At 39.5% G+C, this 26,993-nt stretch overlaps 1 protein-coding gene across 2 annotated transcripts in view; it reads right to left on the bottom strand.

The window, feature by feature from the left end:
• The window catches only part of GRIN2A (glutamate ionotropic receptor NMDA type subunit 2A), a 393,456-nt gene that overhangs the window by 43,658 nt on the left and 322,805 nt on the right, over positions 1-26,993 (bottom strand). For both annotated transcript variants that reach the window (XM_063100338.1, XM_063100339.1), the window contains exons 7-9: positions 22,891-23,016; positions 19,242-19,471; positions 11,562-11,722 (exon numbers count right to left, since the gene is read on the bottom strand). In XM_063100338.1, coding sequence (XP_062956408.1) covers positions 11,562-11,722; positions 19,242-19,471; positions 22,891-23,016 — 517 coding nt within the window. The remainder of the gene's footprint in view (positions 1-11,561; positions 11,723-19,241; positions 19,472-22,890; positions 23,017-26,993) is intronic.

Genomic DNA, 26,993 nt, shown 5'->3' on the forward strand with positions numbered 1-26,993 from the left:
TGTCAAAATTCTATTATGTATCAGATACAATGCCTGGTACTTTCCTTAAGTCTACTTACTTAAGTCTCAAAGGAATTTCAGGAGATAGGATTTTACATATATGGGACCCATGCTCAGAGAGGTTATTTAATTTGCCAAAGGCCACACAGATGGTAAATATCGAGCCAGGATGTGCAGTTAAGTATTTATCACTCCAAAGTACATGCTCTGCACCAAGAGGCCACTCAGAACACAGACAAATAAGCAAATCAATCAATTAATTGACGATATAAGACTAAAGTTTTCAAGAACTTTGACCCAGAAATTCTACCTCTTGCTTTCATCCCTAGAGTACTACTTGCAGAAGTGCACAGAGGACTCATTAAAGATTTTTAACAAAGCCAAATGACTAATAGGCCTCTCCCCACCAAAAAAAAAGTCCAACAAAAGGAAAATGCTTGAATAAACTATGCATAGCATGAAATTCTTTCCAGCAGTCAAAGAGAATGAAAGCAAAAGCACACCTACAGTATAGAAAGCTCTTCAAAACATACTATTAACCGCAAACAAAACTGTGACATGCTGTGTATAATTTAACAGCATCCCACAGAAAGAAATTTTATAATTATGTGTGGACATATAAATATATGAAAATGCATATAACAAAGGTCTAGGAGAAAGGAAATGTATGTCAAACAGATAGCAATGCTTACCTGGTCAGAGGTAGTTTGGCATTGAGACATGGTCAAAGGGATGCTTATTTATTCTATTTTTATTCTTTAATTAACTTTTATTGAAACATATTGATTGTACATATTTATGGGGTACAGAGTTATATTTCAATAAATGTATATAATGTTGATGATCGAATTAGGGTAATTAGCATATTCATCATTGCAATACTTAATCATTTCTTTGTGATGCGAACATTTGATGTCCTCTCTTCTAGTCATTTGATAATATGCAGTAAACCATCGTTAATTATAGATTCCTGAGTCAACTGTCAAAGGGATGCTTATTTATCTGTATTTTTTATTTAACAGCTCCTGGCACAGAGTGAGGGTTAGCTAAACCACTGAGGCTGGGAGGTAGGGAATGGAGAAGGCACAGGAAATTAACCTGCACAGTAACCACCTGATGGTGGGCGCTCATGCACAGGAACCCATGCTGCATACCTGTGCACCGGGCATCCCTGATGAATACAGTGTTACTCCCTGCAGCACATACCCAGATGGAGCACTGAGCAGCGTGGCCTCCCCGCAACCCACCAGACACTTGAGGACAGCCTTCCCTGGCAGTGCTGACATTGGACACCTGTCAGGAGGCAGTGTTGAGAAAACCACGCTGTAGCCTAAGTCAGTGTACCCACAAATTTCCGTCCACCTGGAACCTCAAAGTGTGATCTTATTTGCAAATCATGTTTTTGCAAATGGAACTAGTTAAGGACCTCAAGATGGAATCATCCTGGACTTAAGATGGGTCCTAAATTAAAGATGGTGTCATTATAAGAAGAGGAGACACACAAAGGGAAAATGCTCACATGGAGAGGGAGGCAGAGATTGGAGTGATGCAACCACAAGCCAACAGGTGCCTGGAGCACCAGACGCCAGAAGAGGCAAGGAAGGATTCTCCCCTAGTCCCTTCAGAGAGAGTGCAGCCCTGTTGACACCTTGATTCTGCACTTCTGGCCCCAGAACTGTGAGAGAATAAATTTTTCTGTTGTAAGCCACCAAGACTGTGGTTATTTGTAGGGCAGCCCTAGGAAACCATGACAATGGGGAACCCTGAAGGTGTGGTTCCTGAGTTCCTATCACCCCTCCACCTGCATTTATCTGCAGGGGGAAGGAGGTGAGGCTTGCCCTGGGAGAGGCACCTGTTTGGGGTCAGCCCCCAGCACTTGCCACAGGGTGTAGACAGTGTCTCTCAACCTGTGCTAGATGCTCTAAGGCCTGAGCTAGCCCAGTGCCAGGAACACTCACTTCTACCCACAGCTGCTGTGAAGACATTGGTAAGAGAACACACAGAGCTGATGCTTTAATACCGTGACCATTTGAGCACCTGGGGCAGTGGAGATCTGTTTGCAATCTTTACTGTGGAGAGAAGGGAAGCACAAAACTGACATATTCCAAATCCAAGTTGCTGATGGGCAAGAGCATCAGCTTCCCTTCTGCTAGTCATACTACCTTGTAATAAACAGGTCCAACCTTTCCCAGAAATGTTCCCTTCTCAGGACAAGCAGAGGGTTAGCACATCATGAGTTTCAGTGCCGGCTCTGCCACTCACTAGATGTGGACAAGCTGCTGCTTCTCCTGAGCTTGTTTCCTCCTCTGCAACTGGAGAGAATGCCTATCTGATACAGTGGAATCAGGATGAAAGGAGATCACATATTTGAAATTCCTGTGTGAGTTCAGCAATGGGTAGCAGGAGGTCTTACCTACGGATATGGAATCTGCCGGGGAGTTCCTTCACCTTCACAATTCTCCCAAGGAGGAATTTTCTTTCTTTCTTTTTTTTTTAAATTTTCTGTATTTTTGATTTCTTAATTCTTTGCTGATTATGTTAGCTAGTGGTTTCTATATCTTCTCAAATTTTTCACACAACAAACTTTTGGAAGTATTTAATTTCTCTGCTATTCTTAACAGTTTTTATAATTATTAATATTTGACTTTCCATTATTAATTATTTTTGCTTTATGTTTGTTCATGTTTTTTTCAGTTATTGAATTTAATTTTATTTACTTATTTTCATTCTTTCATACTTAATGGTGTAATGTGTAAATTTGTATAATATGTAAATTCTTTTAAGATAGCTTTGGTGAAATCATTTGATACATTTTCTTTTCGTTATCTATAGTTTTCAGATATTCTGCAATTTTTGTTTTAGTTTCTTTAAGGACACGAGAACTATACAGGAAATAATTTGTGTTTGGAGTTGCTAGTAATTTTTACATCATTACTTTTAGTCTTTCATTTTTCTTATAACTTTCTAATTTTAGAGCTCTGTGCTTGAATAATCTGACTTGTACATTTTCCACTTTGAGGAAGGTTTGTCAGGGTTTTGTTGATCCCTTAATATGGGGTACAAAGTTACTTAAAAGAAAGTTTATTGTCTAGTCACAGAGTCCATAGTTATATCTATAAATTTAAACGTATTAACTATTTAAAATAATTATCTGCATTATTGCTTCTTGGTTGTTTGTTTTGTCATGGGCTAAAACATGGGCATTAAATTCTCTATAACTAATTCCATTTTTCTTCATTTTATTCTGGAGAGTTTTGTCTATGAATTTTGATGTTGTGTTATTTTGTACAAAGTTTCAGGACAGCAAGCTCTTCATTGTGGATTCAAACCTTTTTCAATATCAAGTATCTCTATATTCTCATGAATTTCTCTTTCTCTTCAATTTATCACTGATATTAATGTCATGGTCTGGTTTGCTTTATACGTGTGTGTGTGTGTGTGTGTGTGTGCGCGTGCACGCGTGCGTCTTCATGCATGTGTGTGTGTGTGTGTGTGTCCTCCCTTATTTTCAAACTCTGAGGAATTTTCTAACCATGTGTCCTCTGTGGCTTGGGTCCCAGTACAAGAAATACATACATCTCCTTCTCCCCACTTCTCTGCATCCTCCTGCCCCTGTGCATTCATTGCTTTTCCTCCTCTCAGTGGAAAGAGAAATACTGCCCCCCACTCCCCTTAAGCAGTATTAAGGCTTTCAAAAAAACAAGAGACATTTTAAATTTAAAATATGAACAAAATTGGTACCAGGATTTGTATAATAGTGGGCAATCAGAAACAGCCTAATTGTGCAATGTTACAGGAAGGGTAATATTTATTATTTTATGTTGTGACTCAGAGTGTGGGCTTTGGAGCAAGATTGACCCCAGACACGCTGCTTAATCTGTCTATGCCTATTTCTTCGATGGTAGATGGAAATCATGATAGTTACTCTCTCATGGGATTGTTATGAAGTTTAAATAAGATATTGCAGGCAAAATATTCAGAATAGTACCTGGCACATAGGTAAGCTCCCAATAACTGTCATCTGTTAGTTAGAAATATCTCCTTTAGTTCCCAAAACAATTCAGGTAGCTTATCCTAAATGTAATAAAATAAGGTTTGAACATACGGATAAAGCAATTCGAATTAAGTGAATTCAGAGGTGGAAGAGTAGTTAAGGCCTTAGGGAAAGTCAGTAAACAAATATTCAGGTCATGGCTCCAACAATTACTAAAAGAACATGACAAATTTAGCTCTGAATTAAGTAGTAGCCCAAGCAAAAAGGAACCTATGAATAATTCCAAGAATTGTGTTGTCCACAAGATAAAAGCACGCTTTAGACTGAAGCAAAACAACACTATTCATGGTACATAAGTCTGAGGGATGACATAGAATATGATATTCTTAACAAGCTGCCCCACAATAATGGGATCAGCAAGCTTTTTAAAAATAACTATTTCTTTTAGTGTTCTTCAATGTTAGTCAAGACATGATGAAAATACGAAGCAGTAAAAGTTAAATTCATTACTATTTCTCTAGTTCAATGAAATATTACCTAGTGGTTAAATGTGGAAACTATCTAACAGAATTGTATAGATTTCACTGAGAAAAGCAAAGACAGATTTGCAAATCACTGATTCAACTTGTAAAAAGTATATGTACAAGTCAACAAATACAAGAAGGAAATGCAGGAAGAAACGAAGAATTATGTTCAGAAGAAACTTTTTTCTGATTAGTATAAGTAATACTGTACTTGTGTTGTTGAAAATTTGTTTAATATAAAAGGATATAAAGAAGACCATAATTCCAATCACCTAGCAATATCTCTAATAACATGTTGTTGTATTTTGTTTTAGTCTCTTTTCTTCCTCTTTCTTTCCTTCTCTATTCATCTCTGGATTTATGGAATTGTGATCACATTGTATTCAACTTCTCCCCCCATTTCTTCTATTGTTAACACTTTTTTTCCAGGCAACCTTCAAAATCTTTTAATATTAGTTTAATAGAGTTTAACAGTAGATAACTACAAGTATCAAAAAAAAAAAAAACAAGATGTCTGTGCTTTTCTGAGGTTTTATTAAGGGAAAAAAAATCCTAACTCTATGATGTGGTAGCAATTATTTTTGAGCTTTATTTGCAGTGTGGGGGTGGATCTCAGAAACCAGGCCATTGTCGATCTGATTTTCTCTGGAGATAATGCTATCCCATTAAGAACAGCTCACTGAACCCTGATGTCTATTCCTGCCTTCAAACTCAGCAGCTGAAAATGAACCATCCTTGTTTGATTCTGTTTTTCTGATAAAATACAGCAAATAAAACCTGCTCAAATGGCATCCTTGAAAGAACTTGCTCTGGATAGCAACTAAACGTAGATGAGGATACTTATACCCTCCTGGTCTACCTTTGCCTTGGCAATTCCAGTATCCTAGGACCTGATTATTTTGAGGATGAAAATAAGGATGCTCTGATTTTTATTAACAATCAGATCATCAATTAATATGATATGTATATATATAGTACAGCACATGTATATATATACAACATATGGTATATAAGTTCAGTCTCCAATTCTACCCTGAACTCTAACCCTATTTATCTCCATTTCCAAGTGGAAAGCAAGCCTAGCTCCTACTTTTAATAATTCTGCAATGTAGTTATTTAGCTAAATAGCCTGTTATGTAATTAATTAACCTTGTTGAGCTTTGGGTTCTTCATCTCTTAAAGGGGATAATAATAGTACCCAGATCATAAGAGTATTGTGAGGATTAAATGAGATTATGCTTGTGCTATGGGTTAAATATGTCCCTCAAAAGTTCATGTATTGGAAATTCTACCCCCATGGTAACAGTGTTAAGAGGATGGGATATCTAAGTATTCAAATACAAAAAGTGGGGCCTTTAAGAGGTGGTCACATTGTGAGGACTGTGCCCTTGTGAATGGATTGATCCATTCATGGAGTAATGGGCGTGGTCCTGATGGCTTTATAAGGAGAGCAAGTGAGAAGTTTAGTTCTCTCTTGCACAGCCCATTCTGGCCATCTGACACCCTGTGTTGCTGTAGGTAGTCACCTCAGCAGGAAGAAAGCCTTCACCAGATGTGCTGTGCTCCCTGGACCTTGTACTTCCCAGCCTCCAACTGTAAGGAATAAATTTTGTTCCTTTATAAATTACCCACTTTTAGGTATTTGTTCTAAGTAATAGGAAATGGACTTACACGGCATGTGAAGCATGCAGGGCATCAGCTCACCAATTGTAAGGTGTCAGTAAACAGAGATGGTATGGAAATACGGTGGTATGTCCCAAAGGCACTTCCAACTTAACATGCTAAACTCGTGTTCCTCCACATCTCCACCCATCCTGCACCCTTCTCCTGAAATGCTCTTCCTCTTCCTCATCTTCCACACTCAACACAGAACACTACCTCTCAGTATTCAACTAATGAAACTCTCCAAGCCCGTGGACTACATATATCCGAGTCACTAGAAGTGCTAATAAAAATGTGCATCCCTGAACCCCACAGGCTTTGAGAACCTGTGCTGTAGGAGAGGAGTTCAATGCTTTTCTACGAAGGCATTTCTGACACTTGCAGGGAGATGTGATTACCCACATCCTTTTGTTTTTTACAGACACGTCATTGAGGACAACTTGAGCTCCGCAAAAAGACAACCCCAAAAGTGGTCAAAAGACAGCCCTTCCTAAAAATTAAAAAATAGTGTGCATCAAAAGACAGTATGAACACAATAGCTAAAACATAAAAAAGGCAAACCATAGAATGGGAGAAAATATTTGTAAATTGTATATCTAACAAACAAGGGATTGATATCCAGAATATAAAGAGAACGCCTAAAAGTCAACAACAAAGAAACAAACAACCCGACTCAAAAAGGGCAAAGGACTTGAACAGATGCTTCTCAAAAGGATATAAACAAAGGGCCAATAAGCACATGGAAAGTGTCCAACATCACTAATCATTAGAGAAATGGAAGTCCAAACTACAACGAGATGCCACTTCACACCCATTAAGATGGCTACGATCAAAAAACCAGAAAACAACAAGTATTGGGGAGGACGTGTAGAAATTTGTTCCCTTGTGCAGTGTTGGTGGGAATGCAAAATGGTACAGCTGCTGTGCAAAACAGGATGGTGATTACTCAAAAAATTAAAAATAGAATTACCATGTGATCTAGTAATTTCACTTTTGTGTAAATGCCAAGGAAACTGAAATCAGGGTCTCAAAGAGATATTTGTTCACCTATGTTCATAGCCACATTATTCAACATGGCTAAAACCTGGAAGCAACCCCAGCGTCCATCGATGGATGAATGGATAAGCAGAATGTGGGATATATATACAATGGAATACTATTCAGCCTTAAAAAGGAAGGAAATTCTGACATGTGCCATAACATGGATGAACCTTGAAGACATTGTATTAAGTACAATAAGCCAACTACAAAAAGGCAAATACTGTATAATTCCACTTGGATGAGGTACTTAGTCAAATTCATAGAGACAAAAAGTAAAATGGTGGTTGCCGGGGGCTGGGGGAGGGCGAATGGGGTGTTATTGTTTAAAGGGTACAGCGTTTTTGTTTTACAAGGTGAAAGGTTTTACAAGGTGAAGGGTTTTTTGGAGATGGATGGTGCCGATGGTTGTGCAGCGTTATGAACGTATTTAACACCACTAGACTGTACACTTAAATGTGGTTAAGATGGTAAATTTTATATTATGTGTATTTTACCACAATAAAAAAAATTGGGGAAAAAAAGGACAACCCCCACTTCCAATTCTTCTCTCAAGCTATTCAATGTAGAGAAAAGAGGCCTGTCTTCCAGCATTGTTGGGCTGGGAATGAAATTGCACAGGGGACTTGGCGGAGGGGTGGGGAGGAGTCTGAGGGCTAAAGATTGATGCTTCTAAGAAAACCGGGACTTTTTCATAAATGTATATACATATAATTGCATGTGAAAATCAATTAAAATTTAAAAAAAAACACAAACTATCCCGCTGTGTCTTAGAATATCAGACTGTGGAATTCTACAGAGTTCTAGGGGCATTGTTTAATTTAAATCTAGCATAAGTGCTATGCGTGCAGTTCTGCCCACTTGCCAAAACTGCTCGGAAAACATTGGCTTCTGATGACCGAGCAGTTGCACATCTAAATCTGTCTCTGCTCATTTCAGCTTCAGTTCCCTTTTCTAGAGAAGATGTTCTTAGGACTTGATTAGTGTACATCGAAATCACCTGGAGAGCTTGTTTAAAGCATGCAGATTTCCAGGCCCTTCCCCTTTGAGATTTTGGTCCAACTGGCTCAGTGGGGCTCGGGAATCCATATTTTGAGTAGCACCCCTGCCTTCAAGTGTGTTGAAGTAAACACTGGAAAGACAGCAGGCTCATAGTAGCATAATGGAAGACACGATCAACAAAAAGAATTATTTATATAGTAATATAGGGAGACTACAGACAACACAAACTACTGTATAACTTCAAGTGGTTACACAGGAGGATGTCGAAGTTTCCCAACACAAAGAGGAGACAAATGTTAAAGGGGATGGATATGCTAAATACCCTGATATGATCATTGCACACTGTATAAATGTACCCAAATATCATATTGGATTTCATGAATATATACAATTATCATGGGTCAACTAAGAAAAAATAAATTCAAAAGAAGATGTCAGAGACAGAAGTAGGTTAGAGGTTACCAGAAACAGGGGTGGGGGGTGGGGAGAGAAATAATGAGAAAATAATGAATTGCTTCATGGATACAGAGTTTATGTTCAGGATGACAAAAAAGTTTTGGAAATAGAGGAGATGGTCACACAGCATTGTGAGTGTAATTAATTTTACACAATTGTATATTTTAAAATGCTTAAAACGTCAATCCTTATATATGTTTTACCACAATAAAAAAAAATTGTCAGGTCTTGGTGCAGTTTTGTGGTAGCAGTTCTTATCTTGGTTCTCATAATCATCTGAGGAGCTGAGGTCATACCTCATACCAAACAAGAAAAATTCCATATATTAAAAATGCAACCAACATAGAAGAAAACATAAGAGAATTATTTTGCAACCTCAGAGTGGAGAAAAACTATTGAATTATGACTCAAAATCCAGAAGCCATAAAAAAGATTGATATATTTGACTACAAAAAGTAAAAATCTACATGGGAAAAATGTCAGCATACTCAAAAGACAAATTTAAAAAACAAGAAAAAACGTTTGTAATCTCAACCCAAATAAAAGGTTTATCCCTCTAATATATAATTTAATAAGAAAAAGACCAACAACTAATAGAAAAACTAATGAACATTTTCAAAAAAGGAATTAGAGATGGCTCTTAGTTATACGTGAAAATATGGTCAAAATTTACTGATAATAAAATAAGTGCAAATTAAAATACGTCACCACAGTTTTTCCCTATTATCTTAGCAAAATTTTAGGAGATTGATTATGCTGTATTGACAAAGACTTTGAGGAAATAGGCTTTCATACATTGATGGTGTAAGTATAAATTTCCTTTGAAGGGAAATTTATCAATATCTGTCAAATGTACAATTATGCACAGTCTTTGACCCACTATTTCAAGAAATTTATTCTACATGTATGTGACACACAGCCAAGGGTATTTTTTACAGTATTGTTTGCAATAGAAAAAGGTTGAAAACAACCTAAATGCCCATCAATAGGGGATTGACTAAATACAGCATGCTACATTTATACAAAAAAAGACTAGGAAACTATAAGAAATAAGTTTATACCTCTCAATGCATTGATATAGAAAAATCTGAAAGGACCCACTAGAAGGATACACAAAATAAATGTGATTACTATGGGGATTACTAGGCAGATGAGAAACAGTGTGGAAGGAAGAATCAAATGTATTAACTATTCAAAACTTACTTTATTTACATAACTAACCAAGGAGGCTGTTAAACACACATGGGGTTTCACCCAACCTCAACCCTATTGAAATCGAATCTCCAGAAACAAGCACCCCTAGGCCCTAACCCTAAGGGTGTATTGAGCTCTTTCTTAAGAAAAGACCCATATCCCTTCAGCTCTAGTTTCTGAGTTTAGAGTAACAATCCAAAGCATCCCCCACCTGAAAGACTGAGTAGAGAGAGAACACGCCATCGGCCCTAGTTTGTTAGGATGGATGTTATAATTATTATAAGGCATCCAGAAAACAATTTGTACAATTCATGGCCAGGGATCAAGTAGTAGACTTAATATTTGTAAAATCTCTGCATTTTTGTTATACTTTAATTTAGTTTTAGAAAATCATTCCAAGTCAGAAGAAGCAGTGTGGGAATGAGTTTGGAATGTCAGGGGCTCAACTTCTAAAACAAATTCTCTCCCAGCCCCTGCTGAGATGCCAAACAGATTCCAAAGACAGAGGCTGAAAGGATAGAATATTCTCAGTCAAATCTCCTGAGGAATTATGCAAAGATCCAGACTTGATGATTTAGACAGGCTCGTCTTTCCCCAACAAAAAATAAGTAGAAAGGCCTTCACAATGGGCCTGCAGAACAGCCAGAGAAAAAGAGCCTATTCATTAAGTTACAAGGAGACCCTGACGACTGAGATGTCCCACGTAAGTTAATTTTCTGGATAATCAATATGTCCTACATTAAACAACTCCTTCACTTAAAATAAAAATCATTTTCAGTGGAACCTTTTCCAAAGTGCATTTCGTACATCGCTAACCTGTTGAAGAGTTCATGGAATAGTATTTAACCTTGATAACAAATAACAACACTAACAATTATGTACTGTCTATGTCCCAGGCATTATCCAAAATGCTTTCCATCAAATATTCTTAGTCCTCAAAAAATCCTTATGAATGAAGTCCTGTTATTATTCCTATTTTCCATATGAGGCTTAGAGTGATTAAATAAATGTCCAAGGTCATACAGCAAATAATGGGAGGGGAAGAAGGAGCAAACTCTCTCTCCAAAGCCAGAACTCCTAAGCACTGTGTTGTCTGTTCTTTACAACTTCCATTATGGAGCATATGCTGTCCTCCCCAATCCCAACAGGTAGGCAAGAATGCTAGTTGGACCTCTAAAGAGATGATCTGAGCTCTCATTGCTTTTCTCTCCATATCTTCCTTCTCCTTCATCAGTATTATACTATTAGTTTTCACATGAAGGTGTTATCAGTACACTACACACCCTGCCAACCCCTTCCACCATCCCCCCTCCGCAAAGAAACCCCTCTTATCTAAAATCTGATAAAAGTCTTTGTTTTTACTACTTTAAACTCTCAACCTTCTCAGATCTTTCTATTGGGCTAAAATAGGGCAGGGAGTTGGACCAACTTCTTTATCAGTTTAAGAACCCCCTCTGGTTCCCTGCATTTCAAAGTGTCCTGAATTTGCTTTTTCATAACACAGCTCAGAAGGAAGCCCACAATGCTCATTAGATTAACAAAACAGCCCTCAGCTGGGGTCCATTTGGACTGCAGTGGCCCTCCAAAAATACAACAAAAGTGCAGATAAGCACCCAGGCATGCGGAGAGTTGATTTCTGTAAGGCTCCTGGTCTGGCTGGCCTGCGGAGAAAAAGGAATCACCATCCTTACCCCGTTTTCAAGCTGACCAAGGCGTCCTCTACTCCCTTCTGATTAAATTTGGTCATGTACTGATGCATGTAGGGGTAGTTATTCCGAATGTTTCTCTCTGTACTTCCGTTAGGCACTGTCCCAAATCGAAAAGGTGGGGAATAGTCATGAGGTCTCTGAAACTGGAGAGAGAGAGAGAGAGAGAGAAAGAGTGAGGAAAGAAGAAAGTATGGAGGAAGAAATTAGTGATCCTTTTGTCTGCTGTCAGAAGTTAAGCACATGCATGCGTTAACACAGGACAACATAAAATATTAATTTTTGTGCCTTCTTACTTAATCTCATCTTTCACTGGTCTGTGAGCTCCAGGAGGGTGGAAACATTGTCTATCTTCTTCTGTACTATTTTTCAGTTCCTAGCACAGGGCCTGGCTGGTGCTCAATAGATATTTGTTGACTGAATTTTTCTGTGCCATTGTAGAGATTAGCATAGAGCTAGGCACACAGTCAGTGCTTAGTAAATGCTTATTGAGCTGGAATTAAGGTACTGCTACAGTCCAGTTCATTTATCTACCTTATGGTGACATTTTCTGGGATCCCACCAATCACTCCCCCCTCCGAATTCCGTTTATAATTACCTTCACCTCATGCAGAAAATGACTGTATCTTACCATTCATCTATCCTCCACTAACTCACTCATTCATTCATTCATTCTTGCAGGCAATATTTATAGAGTGCCTAACATACCCAAGGCATACCCATGGCAGGTTCCATGGATGTTTGTTGAGCTGAAGTTCCTACTAGCCATTCCTGGGGACGCCCAGGTCTGCCACTGCTCCTGAGCTCCCATAAAGCCATGTTGTCCATGCACCACCATCTTCCCTGATTGACTGGCTGATACTGTCTATCCAGAGCTTTGATGTTTCAGGCGACTCAACCAGATCAGAAGTCAAGAGAACTGGATCTGAGTCCCAGAAATACAACTAAAAACTAGAAGCAGCACAGGGCAATGGTTACAAGTATGAGCTGATGGAAAATCAGGTTTTATTACTTACAAACTATGGACCTTAGATAAGTCACTTCACTTCCCACTGTATTGTTTTCCATCTGTAGGGGGGAGGGGATTATAGCAATATTTCCCTTGTAGGGCCTCTGTGAAGATCTAAAAATATAGCATTTGTCAAGTGATAGGGATCGTGTCCTCCAAGTTTTATGTATTAGTAGCTTGATCCCCACTACAACTGTTAAGAGGGTGGGAAATCCTATTATGGTAATTGAAAAGTGGGGTCTTGAAGAGGTGATTAGATCATAGGACCATGCCTAATGAATAGATTAAACATAATGGTCATGGGTGTGGTTCTGAGAGCTTTAAAATGAGAGTGCATGAGGAACTATCTCTTTCTGCTCTGCCATCTGCCATGTGAGACCCCCAAGTCACTGTCACCACTACCAAGGCCTTCACCAGATGTGTTCCCTGGGCTTTGGACTCCCTGGTCTCCAAAACTGTAAGCAATAAATTTTGTTTTCTTTATAATTCACCCAGTTTCGGGTATTTTGTTATAAGCAACAGAAATGGACTAATACATCAGATAATTAGAATAGTGCCTGGAACGCAGTAAGCACACAAAAATAAAGCTAGTATTACTTTTTTTGTCTTTATTAGCATTGTGGGCAAAAAAGGAATCTGAGCCCCACAGAAAACATGAAATTCTGAACTAGAAAGTAATGATAGAATAGATAATACTTTTTGAGGACTTAGTTGGGACCAGCTTGTGCCAAGAACTTTTCAAGTGTTAGCTCATTTAATCCTCACAATGGCCCTACCAGATAGCTAATCTTAAAGGCTCCATCTTACAGATGAAGAAACTGAGGCTCAGAGAGGTTACACAATCTATTTAATATTACACTACTAGCAAGTAGTGGCCCAGAACTCAAACCTAGATGTTCCTGACCACAGACTCGAGTCTTAACTCTATCGTTCCTTAGAGACCATTGCTAGTGACCCCCTCCTCATTTAGAGATGAGGACCTGGAGACCCCAAGAGGGGAAAAACACTGAGAAAATCAGTGCCAGAATTAGGACTACAATCTGGAGTTCTCTCCGACATCCGGTGTGCCTTCCACAGAACCGAGAACTGCCGGAGAAAGTGTCCAAATGTACCCAAGAGTCAGATCAACTGGAAACATTATTCTGTTTTCCAGACTCACACTTCATTTCACCGTTAATTAAAATTTTCAGTTGAAAATTGTTTCCCCTAAATTAGGCATGCTGTCGCCTAATTAGCAGCCATAACCGGATTTGGGAGAAGTGGCCATTCATTGTTCAGATGAGATACTCCTGCCAGGCAAGCCTTGCACTGGGAGTTTGTGTGTGTGCACGTGCGTGTGTGCAGGCATGTGTGTGTGTGTGTGAACAGCAAAATGCTCTTTGCGGTGACTCTGCCAAGTAGCACCTTAGCTTGTCACAAATGAGAAGGAGGCACAAGCCCAGGGTCATATGCACAGCAGCCACCTACTCTGGGGGACAGAGGAATAGGGCTGTTCATAAACCTAGTTGCAGCAGCCGTTCTCAATCTCCAGAGACATCAGAGACGGCCTTTTTGACTAAATGCCTTCCACTTTTCTCCCCATCTGTTGCAGAGGAGAAGCATGTCTCTCTTCCCTGCTTCAAGTTTGCACAGTGACAGAGACGGATATTCAGCCTCTGCGGTGCTTTCCACACTTCTCTGGCCTTGATAGTACCATCACCCACACAAAATTCAGCCTGGTACCAAGATCCAGGAACCTTTTCCACCAGGCTAAAGACTGTCAGGCTTTTTAAAGCATGACTCACAATACATTTTCAGTTGCCACCCTGTACACATACACAGAAGTTGACAGTACTCGCTCCTTCTCCACGAGATATACTCTAATGTTATCTGTGATGTTCTATGTTATTTAATGGTCACAACCCTTAAGTTAATTTCATGGCACAATAAAAAGTCATGACCTACTGTGGGAAAAAATAGTTAGGGGCAAGAAAAGCTCATCTCTTAAGTCCCAGGGTCTACAATGAGGATGCATTCCACATTTCCTGCAGGAATGATTTCTAGAAAGTGCGACTTTCTCCCAGAGAGTTCCATGTGCAGGCAGAAAGCGTGCTTTAGCACAGGAAGGGGTGTTGTGGGAGGTTTCTGTTGTCAGCAAGACCACAGGGCAATGGAATCACAATGTCCAGAGTCAGTGCAACTCCGCACAGCTCCTCTTGAGGCTGCCCTGTTGTTCATATTAACTGGCTTCACCCGACCTTGGGTTTAGGGAAGCCAAGTTCAACTACTCATCTCCTGCTTAGGAACTGAGTCATTATGGGCAGCCACTGAAGCTCTTTGGGTCTCAGTTTCTTTATCTGTGAATTGGGGACTGGTTTCATAAGTAATCAAGTGTCTGAAAGAACACCCAGCATCTTCCAATGCTTGATACATGTCACTTGTTGTTACCCAGATTAGCTTCAGCCAAATGACACAGCCAGTCTCCCTCCAGTTTGGAGAACAGAGGACTACTTTCCAAATTTTTCCCCACTCAATATGGAGACAGGTCATCCAAGTGGATAAGACATGGAAAGCATTTTATGATAGAAGAGGTAGAGATGCGGAACTGGAAAATAAATTTTTTAGGAAAAATGCAGCAATTAACCAAGACATTTCATTGTTCTTATGAAACAGAAGTTAGACATTTATTTAAAATGTCTATCTGTCTTCTGTGTCTGTCAATAAGGGGCATCTGGCAACTGGAGCCCCTATTTCTAGTACAGACTTCTGTTGGGGAAGCTCCACAAGCTTCTTGATGTGACCATCATTCGGGTGTGGCCTTAAGCAGAGGGGGGATGGACTCAGAGGCCCCCCTGCCTGGACTGGAACCGCTCAGCGATGTAGTCACAGAGCCCAGAGACAGCATGACTCCCTGAAAGCACCTTCTTGGGATCATTCACCTAGGGAAGTCGCCTGAGTTCCCTCCATGGGCTGTCACAAAAGACCAACTCAGTGCAACGATGTTTCATGCTCCAGAAGTGAGGAATGGTTTGAATCAGGCAGTGATGATGATAATGAGGAGGTGAAGGGAGATAAAGAGAAGGGGGAGACAAATGAAAAGGGGAAGTGGAAAGGAGGAGGGTGGGAGGAGGAAACAGCAGTTTTAACAGGATCATCTACCATGTGCCAGGCACAGCGTGAGGATTATTTCTAATGCTCATATCAACCTTGCCAGAAAGGTATTAATATGGTCCCTTTATTAGGAAATTAAGCCTTGGGGATATTGACATACAGAAGGCCATACAACCATTATATGGCAAGATCAGGATTAGAACCCAGATCCACTTGATCCCAAACACGATATTGCTCTTCCCACTACATAAATCTGCTTCCCAGAGATGGGTTTCCTCTATCATAGTTATTCCCAATATTTTGGAAAGGGTCTCTGCGAACATTCCAATTTCCCTTTAATAATTCCTAGGGAAGCATCTACCCACGAATTCACCTATTTATAATTTAAGCCCAAGCTCGTGTGAGCACACCATGAGCTCCAAATACGCCTCTTTCACAGCAAGCACTAATGGCTTAAAGATATTGAAAACCTGAGTTGTTACACAGGTATCCATGATTAAAAAAACAAAAAGCAAAACTCAAAAGCAAAACAAACCACTGTGTACAGTATGATAACAAATTGATTCAATATAGATTTTCGTTTTGCAGACTATCTTGGTGTATGTGCTATTAATCTTCTGGGAGCATTTAGCTTTTTTACTCAAAGAATTTTGCTGTTTATCTAATTGTATCCAACATTTAATTAAAAGAGCTATCGGCATGCTTCTAATGCTCTGAGCAGGGAAACTGAGCTGTGTCTCATGAGGATATGGTATCTGTTACGGGGTATTTCCAAGTCAGAGAAGGTCAGTCACATTATTAGTGGTTTTAATTAGCTTTCCCACAACTGGTCATATTGTTTAGACCCAGAATTACATAGCAAGGGATTTTTTTCCCCTTGCCTTTGAAAATAGCAACAAAAAGCAAAAAAATGCTGCCAAATGCTTTCTTGAAAAATCCTCTCGTCCAGGACTTGGTTCCCCACTGTTTCCACTGCATTTCCAATCACTTCTAGGAATCTCACTTTTGATCCCATAACGTGATAGAGTCACATAACGGTGCATTGTGTCTGTGGAGGGTTTTATAGGCTATAAGGCGCATTTTCATATGCAGGCTCCTTTGATCTTCACTGTCTCTATGATTCTCTAATTTACAGAGAAGAATAAGCAGGCACAGTGAAATTATCTGACTTTAAAAACATCACCTGGCTAGATGGTGGCAGAGAGAAAACAAAAAGCCACCTTTCCTTTTTCAGCAGCTGGCCGGTACAGAGATTGAACCCTGAACCTCGATGTTAGCAGCACCACGCTCCAACCAACTGAGGTAAAAGAAGCCACCTTCTCTGTCTCCAAATGCAGTGCTTTGTTGCCTCCTCCCGGACGCCAGATGCTTTCGACGGGTTCTGCCAAAAGCCGACCCTGAGTCAAGGGTTTGGGTGACTATGATTTATTAAGGTAGGGCTCCAGGAGAAACTAGCAAGCGAGTGGGGGAAGGTTAGAGAAGGGGAAGAAGCCAACCTTGGCTGTGATTTAAAGCAAGGTCTCAGCTTCTGCCTGGTCCTGTGGGGATCTCCGGGGAGTCAGTTAACACTCTGGAGAGTCAAAACCTCAGGGCTTGTTCTGCTCAGAAGCAAGAGAGCAGCTGGTCTTCTGGACTCTCACACTGGCTAGCCGTTGGTCCCAGGTGACTGCGAGGATTGGGGGAACTTAAATTCCCAGGCATTTATCATTCCAGTGCCCAAAGGTAATAACTCTCTGAGGATCCCTGGTTTGAGCCTTTGTCAGCAAAGCATGGAAGGGTGGGGCTGGGCACACAAAGCCGGAAAAGAATCCCAGGAGATGGGGGGCGTGTGGGGGGGAGTGCACAGCATCCGACCACACATTTATTCATCCAAACAACCAGCAGATACTGAGTGCCAGATAATGCCTAGGTACCAGATAACAGGATTAAAAGCACATCCCTGAGATCCTCCTCCCCAGAGCCAATTTTGGTCGGTCTCATCAGTTTTATCTCCTTTATCACACTTATTCCTGCCTGCAGTTTTCTTCTTCCTTACCATTTACTTGTGTATTGTTTATTTCTTCCTCCTAGAATTTAAGTTTCTTGGGAGCCTGAGCACAGTCTGTCCAGTTCACCATGGTAGACAGGAATGATCTCTCTGAGGAGGAGATGTTTTCCTTAAGACCTGAACTTCAAGGTGGAGCCAGGCATGAGAAGACAGAGGTAGGAACATTCCAGGCAGCAGACATAGGAAGCAAAAGGGCAGTGAGGTAGAAAGGGACTTAGTGTTTAAGGAGCAGAGAGAGAGATTTAGTTAGCAAGCAGAGGAAACATGTAGGAGTAGGTTAGATAAGAAAGGGTTTCATAGGCCGTAGGAGCAGAGTGGAGCTTACTCAAGCGACAGCAGGAAGCCACTGAAGAGAAACCACCTACTCACATGGCACCTCTGTAAAGGTAACTCCATCTTTAGCCCCAACCCTCATCATCTGTCTTGACAAGGCTCTTTGTACCTCTTTCCACAGGGTATATCATGAGTAAGCTGTAAAGGCTTTTCACGGACTGATTTTCTATTCAGCATTTTGTTGATTTCCAAAAGGATATATGTAGACTCATGTCAACAAGATACGATAGTGAGGTTTCATAAAGAGAGACAAATTATCCTCACACACACAAAGCAGAAAAATCTCTGCAGTGCAGCAATCTCGACACTGCTGAGCTTTGCAAGTCAAGTTTTGTTTCCCGGACTAAAATTTCAGTAAGAGGATGCACCCAGTTTACCTCTTTTCTTCCTCCACGTGCATTTCTGAATAACCACTCAAATTCCGCAACCCTGGTTACATTTCAGTGGAGAATAGAGGGAGCAGGTGTTATACTCCCGTCTTACTGATGTGGAATGCACAGCCCCACAAGGGAGCAATGGAGATGTGTAGAAGGAACAAGGCAGAAATTTTTTAAAAACTCTCTACTCCTCATATGTCCCTTGAAGACATTTCAGGTGAGTCAGAAGTGCTGGTGATGAGGCTGATTTGGCTGCATAGCACAGAGGAGCTGTCAGATAACTTAGTCTCTGGGTAGGGCTTAGAGAAGACTTTTTTTCATGTCACAGATGAGGGATACAAAGCACAGACTACATAAGAGATTCATCCAAGGTCACAGAGCTAGCAGGCACCTAGAGCCTAGAGTGTCCCTTCACCCCAAGCTTCTCCTTTTCAGGCTAGTGGACGCTCCTCAGCATCGTGCTCTCCTTGAAAGGATGAATTTCACCCTCAACTATAATGTGCTCTTGAGTCACGGGTCTTTGTAAACATCATCAGAAAGATCATATGAATACGAGAAAGGACCACCTGGGGAAACTATGCTTGCAAATTAGATCCAGAATCTTTTAGACTCAGGAGAGCTAAGATTAAAGTTCTGTTCCTAAATTTTTTTAGAAATATGCCAATTTGCGTTAAGGGGGAAAGAAAAAAGCTTTGACTTTGTGCTTTAGAGTTGACAGATCTGAATGATAAGCACTTGAATCAGTCCCTTCTTCAGGGAGAGCAGTTACAAACAACCCTTAGACACATATAAAAGCTAGGTGACCTTACCTTTTTGTCACTGAGGCCAGTCACTTGGTCCACAAATTCCTCCTGGATCATGAAAGCAGCCAGATTGGCCGTGTAACTGGCCAGGAATATGACGGCGAAGAAGGCCCATACTGACACCATGATCTTGCTGGTGGTACCTTTAGGGTTCTGGACAGGCACAGAGTTGTTGAACACCAGGCCCCAAAGGAGCCAGATAGCCTTTCCGATGGTAAAAGAAGGCCCATGGGGTGCTGCAAGTGACAGAAAGGACATTCTCAGCGTTTACTCAAAATACATACTTCCGCATGTAAAACTGTGTGGCAGACACCAGCGGTAATAAAGTTTGCCCAAAGATGGAAATCTATTATAGTTGTGTCCTATCATTGCTCCAGAACTGCAGCCCCAATAATATCATTATTCTTTAAAAATTAATATTCTTCCAACATTTCTATCTAACTGGATTTTTATCCTGTTTGTTAAAAAACAAAAAACAAGAAAAAAAGGCAAAGAAAATGGTTATGCAAAAATGAATGTGACTTAGTGTGATGACCTGTTTTAAATTTGGATTTGATTTCCATTTGGAGGAACTGATCTCCTTAACAAACATAAAGAAAGCCTGACAAAATACATTCATGGGGGCTGCTTCAGTATTCATCGGATGTGCTATCATCAAAGCACCACGCAACTCAGCGGGACAGATGTTTGATATTCTAACCCGGTTGTTCCTAGCAATTGCTGCTGTTCAAACTCAGATGTAAAGTGTTCACAATATAGGAATTTAACCAAACTAAAACCCTCTCCAAATGGAGGGATTAAACAATGAAACAACAGAGCTTAATTCTTCCAGCCCTTTACGTATGGAATACATTTCGTTGCAGGGTCATGGAAAATCAACTCTGATATCACAGCACGTTTTCATCCTCTCTGTATCCTTGCAACAGTTATGTGTACCTTTTAAGATTCTTAAACGTTAGTGAAACAGACTTAACTAAAGAGGTAGAACTGTAAGCCAAAATTTATTGAGATGAGGCATACGCAGGATGTAAAACACTCATGTTAGGGTTTTTAAGTCTTTGTTTTGCGCAGGATAAAAAATCAATTTATGCCCTCATTTCATGGGGGGAAAGGTCTTCCTTTAGCAGACGGTTAATTTTTATGTCATTTAAGTAAATGAAAACATGAAAAAACGGTCCACTCTGACTTTGGTTGGTGATGTAAGTAGAGTTGGCAATAAATAAAGTAGGGAAAGTGTACGCAGATTGATGGAAGTTATGAAGTTCCGGGCAGGAAGCCTAAGAAAAGCAAGCTTCATGCACAATGGAGGCCAGACTCAGGCTACAGCAGCACTTAAGATATCCATAATACAACACATTAAAGAGAAGTGGCTCACTCTGTCCTTCTCGGTCTCAGTCTCCCTCGTTTCTCTTTGCCTAGTTTTATGATCTTCTGGGCTTATTCCCAAGAGGCTGAGAACTCTTAGGAAAAAAACTAGTCTGTCCAGTTAACCTCATGAACTATTTAATTTTATTAGAGATGCATGCTAATCAGAAGTGATAGCTATTTGGGAATCAGAAACAGGCAGTTGCAAAGGAACAGTTCAAGACTTTTGGGAATTCCTGATTCATGAATATTATTACTGGGCCATATACCTTTCCCCATAAAGTGCAGTGAAATGTAAAAGAAAACCATTTTGCACCAAGAAACAAGTAGCTGTCATTTCCCAAGAGTTGCCACATGCAAATGAGCACAAATCAAAAAGTGGCCATGTAATGGAGTGGCTGGGGAGTTTGCCTGCTAAATTTCTTTTTTTACAATAGTCATCTAGTGCACGCTTCAGCCAAGGGAGAAATTACTGCACGTGATGGCCCTTGGATCATCTCTCCCTCCAAGATACATCTCAAATTTATGCACTTATCTCCCTCTCCATTGCCCTTGCCCAAGTCCAAACAACTGTAATCCTTTCTCTAGGGAAACTGTGACAGCTTCCTAAGTGGTTTCCTGCTTCCACTGCTGCTATCCCCTCCCATTATCTCGATGGGGTAGCTCAGTGACCTTCTCACACTGTACATGTTTGTCATTTTCTTCCTCCCACTGCATTTTGAAGAAAATCTGGAACACTTACCATGGTCAACTGCCTATCCCTCTGACTTCGTTTTATGCTGTGGTCCACCTCACTCACTCACTTCTTTTCTGTTTCTTCAACATACCAAGATTGATTCCACCTTTGTGTTTGCTGTTCCTCCTGCATGGAATGCTTGTCTCTATTTTTCATGTGATCGAGTCATTCTCACTCTTTGGGTTTCAGCTCAATATCATCTTTTCTGAATATCCTTCCCTGTGGCCCCACCCCATCATCATCATTTCATTCTGTTTTTTCTTCCTCTTCTTGAGATTTATTACACTTTATGATTACTGCATGTTGTTTCTACAACGAAAGTCTAAGCCTCCTGAGAGTCAGGAAGTCTCTGTCTGATTCAACACATTCTCCCCAACACCAGCACAGGGCCTGGCATATGGTACATACTTAATAAACACTGTGAATTTACAACAGCACAAACTCAAATTATCCAAATGTAAAGTTTTACTCTATTGCAGTATGATAACTCATGGAAAACTGTCTCAGATTCCACTTTGTTAGAAAACTCCTTAATGGTTAATTGCACTACCCTTCCAGTGAAGGCTGGCAACCTCCCATTTAAACAAATTATCATTTATGGCATTTTAACCATTTGATGGATTTCAGGTGGTTTACATAGTAATAACTACTCTTCAATGGTTACGAAGTAGGAGGATTTCAATAAAGCTGTTCCTAATAGATTCCCATGACTCGTTGGCTGTTTCAAATATTAAATTTTCCAAATAGAAACAATATGTGTTAAATTAAAGTGTCCTATTTTTGAGGGCATTTATGACTTCACGGTCTCCTATGCTCCACCATGTCAAGTCATTTTGGGGGGAAAGAGATTTGGTCCTGGAACTATTTAGAAGATGTTGTGTATTGCGGAAGGAACATCTACTAGAAACAATATAATGTATTTACATATCAGACATGAACACTGGCTTGTGTGGGAGCCTCTTAATGAGTTTTAGCCAATAAATGCCTCCCAATTTAATTTTTTCCTAGCTACTGATTTCCCCTTTATCAAGTACAGTGCACTAAGGTCAGGCACTATCAAGAGGAAAATATAAATCTTTGGGGAAAGATACCATTTTATCATTAATGCTTACTGTCAAACTAACGCAAATACGATTCAGTAGTCCGAAAAATGTTCTTAAACTAGATTCTAGAAAGCCATTTTCTTTGCATGGACTGAAGTTGAGACTCACTACAATTTTAACATTTCTTTTGACACGCCTTTTAAAATTAATTGCCCAAAGAACCTTTCTTTAAATCTGCTTTCTCAACAGACTGAATAACAGTGGTTTTCGCCTGACATCTATTGACCTCACACTATATCAAGATTACAATTTTTCATTTTATTTTATCCTTTTTTCAGTTGAAATGAATAAACCATACTTGTCTGCCATTACAAGTAATATTAATGACCCGACATTATTTATACGGTGGTGTGCAAAGCAATATAGGATAATGTGTTCTAAAACTGAAATCTTCATGGCAGATCAATGAAATCGCACCAACCTGGACTCATGCTCGTGAAGGCTTCCTTACCTTTCCCTTTGGCTAAGTTTCTGTTGTATCCAACAGGACTGAAGTATTCAAAGACAAAAACAGCTATGGCAGACACAATGAGCAGCATCACAAACATCATCACCCACACGGAGGCGCTGAATGGCTCTGCAGATAGACAGACCGGAGGAATGGAATGTGGTCAGTTAGCTCTTCCTCCCCCTTTCAGCAGGAAGCCCAAACATCCATCTGCGGGATCACCAGGAAACTTTCCCTCATTTGAATCTGATCCTTCAAAAGAAGCTAGTCATTTTTTATTCATATGCTTATACCATTTTTTAATCTACAGAACATTTGAGGTGTTTTATGAGACTGCATAAAATAACAATAAAAATAGAGAAGAGGATATGGCATTTTACAAATCAGGTCAAGGACCATAAAAACAGAAAAGAATGATAAGACCAAGGGAAAAAGTCAGAATGCAAACAAACAGGCCCTGGAGTCTTATATAATTATAGACCCATCCAGGGGGCCAAAGCTAAGAAGAAAAAAGACTAGATACAGAGTTAACCATAAGGCTCCTACAAATCAGAATGGTTTTGACTTTTTATTTTCATTTTTACTTTTGCATACTGGAGGGCTGATGTGCAGGGAATTCTGGACGGGAGAATTGCAATCCATTAGAAAAGAATTATAAGATCATAGGGTTGATGGAAATATCGGAAGGTCATAATCTGCCACTGCTACTACTCCTCTCTCCATCTTGCCTTCTGCTTCAGGCAGATGAGATCTCCAAGTTTTAGAAATCTTGTTGGTGTTGATAATGGGCTTAAATGCAATTGAAAGTCATTTGAGGGTATCATATTCATGTGATAATTCACTGAAAAAGCATCACTCAAAGAGTAGAGGCAGTGAGGTAATTTCCCCTAAAAGTAGTTTTCACCAGTTCATTTCTACGTGACTTAGGCAGTAGGTGGATGTCTCAGAAGGGCAGGCCAAGTCACAAGGTTCTAAACTTTAGAACACTCTAGAAAGGTAAGAGATGTTCTGTAAAATAAATTAACATTTTTTCCACCTGATTGTGGATAGAAGAGTTAGCTGATTGAGGCCATTTTATCCACTTATGATATATATTTGCTAGAAAATCAACAGGATATAAATTTTAAAAATGAACACATCTCCACCTGAATATATCATTGGAAAGAAACAGCCAATCAACTTAAAATCTTTATTCTCACAAGCAAATGTTTTCTGAGCATAAAATATATTAAGTCCAATAGTACCTCTTGAATAGTGAACATTTTGTTATTTTTAAACTGTTTTCCTGATGAAGCTAGTAATAATAATAATAACTAAGCTGATAAGCAGGCCACCTTCTTATTAGAGTCTGTGACTACCTAACAAAGGTAGAAGTCATCACAAATTCCAGTTTAATGAGTTTAATGTACAACAAGGAACTAATGTCTGAAGAAGCTTGAACTATTTTAGACAATTTAAAAACCGGAAGGAAGGCTCTGCTATGCAGTTTTGACAGTGCAAATATGTTTAAAAAGCAACAGGTGTGTTTACTTGACACTTACCTGGCTGAAATAACACAGGATGAGCTCCAAGAAATCAATGAGACTACAACTGAAATCTATCTTAGTTAAATTTAGTCTCAGCAACAAACAGTATTATGTCCCTGAAATCACAGCAATTTGGTAATGAGGTGTATCAAAATGGAGGATAAATAAATGAATAATTAGGAGATTAAAAAATCCCTACTATTCAAGAATAGAGATGTTAAAGTCATTTTCCAAGTCAGGTATACTAATGGCATGGTATGTCCTACCAAAGGACGGTCACTGTAGTAAGTAAATGAGCATGCACACACAGAGCATTTGGCAGTGTGCCTTGCACTCTGTACGCACACAATATATTAAATGAAATAGCTATTTGATTCCATGATTAAAGCCAGAAATACTTGGGGAGGTATGCAGTCCACAGTACTACAAAAGGTGCGCTGGTTTAAATAAAACAGAGATATTAATCTGATAACTTCCATTTCTCTGCGGGTTATGGTAACATTATTTTTTAAATTAGGGGAAATCCTTATGGAATTCTTCTATTCACACGTCAGAATCTATAAACCTGCACTGGAGTTTGATTTGGCAGACGCATCCTGGTCACTAACACACTAGTCAGAAAATTAGGTAGAAGCTGATCGAGAAACTGTTCCTGGAGGTGTTCTCTCTTGGAAGTGACAATATCTGTCCCTTGACTTGTGAGCATGGCACAGAGATAAAAGATTCTGCTACAGTATTCTGGTTTTAGTAAATTAAATACCTGCAAGTGCCCTGAAGGATTGCTATTCTCAGACATCACACAGTGTGTGCGTGCACACGCACACACATGCACACTCCACGGTGGAGAAAAACATTAGAATAATGTTGAAGCACTGACTACAGTGTCTAAAGAGTCACCCAGAGATGTTTTTAAGTAGCTCTGATTACATCCTCTAATAGCTTAAAACAGATTCAACATTTGTTCATGAAGGAACTTCAATCTAAAAGACTCCAGGTCAGCATTCTTTGGATCAAAAACTCTAACCTGTTTGGAAAGTCTTTAGAATTAACTGGATGGGAATATTACAAGAGACATCATCTCTGTCCTTGAAAAACCACTGGTTACATTTTTACACAAAAGCTCAGAGGCATTACCTGAAAGTGTTTCTGATGTGAGTTAATAGAGTTTGAGGAAGAGAGAGAACAAGAAATAATCAAGAGCAATGCAATCAGATTTTGAACGTTTTGGTTCTTCCAGATGACTGAGCCAGTGAATGGAAAAATGTAGCTTAGCACGGTTCGTTATGACTTTCAAAACCTGCAGATAATGACTGTAAATAAGGGGGTGCACAGTCAATCAAATAGGAGTATAATTAAGTGACTAGGAAAAATATTAAGCCTACTATGCAAGAACAGCTTTGAAAGTAGTTTCCTCTGGCTACAATTTATTTTATTTTATTTTTCAAGATGTAGCAGGAAGAGGAGGGGTAAAAGGAGGTTTGGCTAAATTTAACAAAATGCTTGACTTTTTATGGAAATGTTCTAAAGATGCAGGTAAGATAAAAATCTTGAGAAAGTAGGTTGAGGGCAGTTTGAATATCAGTGACCCATTTTTATGAGACAAGCCAATTGATTTTTTTTTCTCTCTGATTGAACTGGGAAAAAATTGTGCCCAGGTCACAAAGGAGATACAGCAACAATTTGTGAAAAGACACAAATTTCTTTTTATTTTGTTCCACGAGCTCACTTCCTCCAACTTTTTCTTAACCTGTAGAGAAAAAGACTCTCTGTCAGAATCTAATAGGGAACAGGGGAAAAAGCATGACCAGGAGTGATTAAAGAGTGAGTGTCCTTTCAATTATTATTAAGATTTGGCCCTCATTGTCAATATCAGTCGGTTGTATTTTTCCTGCTATTGTGAGGCTCCCTTATTAAGATATGGGGTATCTGTATCTACGTCAGACAAAGAGACAAAAGAAACATAATGAGGTGTGTACTATTTGACAAGGTTCACATTACTCGAACAAAGGTTACAAAAATTGAAGCAACAGGAGCAAAATCAAATCCAGTGAGTGGCAAGGATTTCAACAGCTTAAATGGATTATCAAGAATGAAAATAGTCTTCTGTGAGTAAGGCATTATCCCAAATCCTGTTAGTCAACATTTCACTCAAGAGAATGAAGCATAAAAAAGTTTTACTGGATGATAACATTACATATAACTGAAGATAGTAAAAAATAAGACTATGGGTTGGAGTTGGTGTCCACAAATTGATTCTAGTTTGTAATTTTCTTTAATAAAGTTTTTTGTCTCTGGAAAAATGTAAGAAATTTAGTTGAACTTAATGTAACTGCTTTCCCTCTCTCCTACAGTTTTCCTCTAGAGATTAAGGTTTGTCTTAACCTTCCCAAGTCTGGGACAAACCCACTTATATGGGAGGGACAAGGGGGAGTTAATATTCGGAATCCCTCATCTTTAACAAGGTAGCCACTATCAAAAATCATTTACAATACAAGCAGCCAAGACAACACTTTCCTTTAAAGAAAAATTAATAGCACTTGGCTATGTTCCATGCACTTGCAACTACTCTAGCCAGGCTAC

Source organism: Cynocephalus volans, chromosome 6, assembly GCF_027409185.1.
Source record: "Cynocephalus volans isolate mCynVol1 chromosome 6, mCynVol1.pri, whole genome shotgun sequence".
NCBI classification, from domain to species: domain Eukaryota; kingdom Metazoa; phylum Chordata; class Mammalia; order Dermoptera; family Cynocephalidae; genus Cynocephalus; species Cynocephalus volans.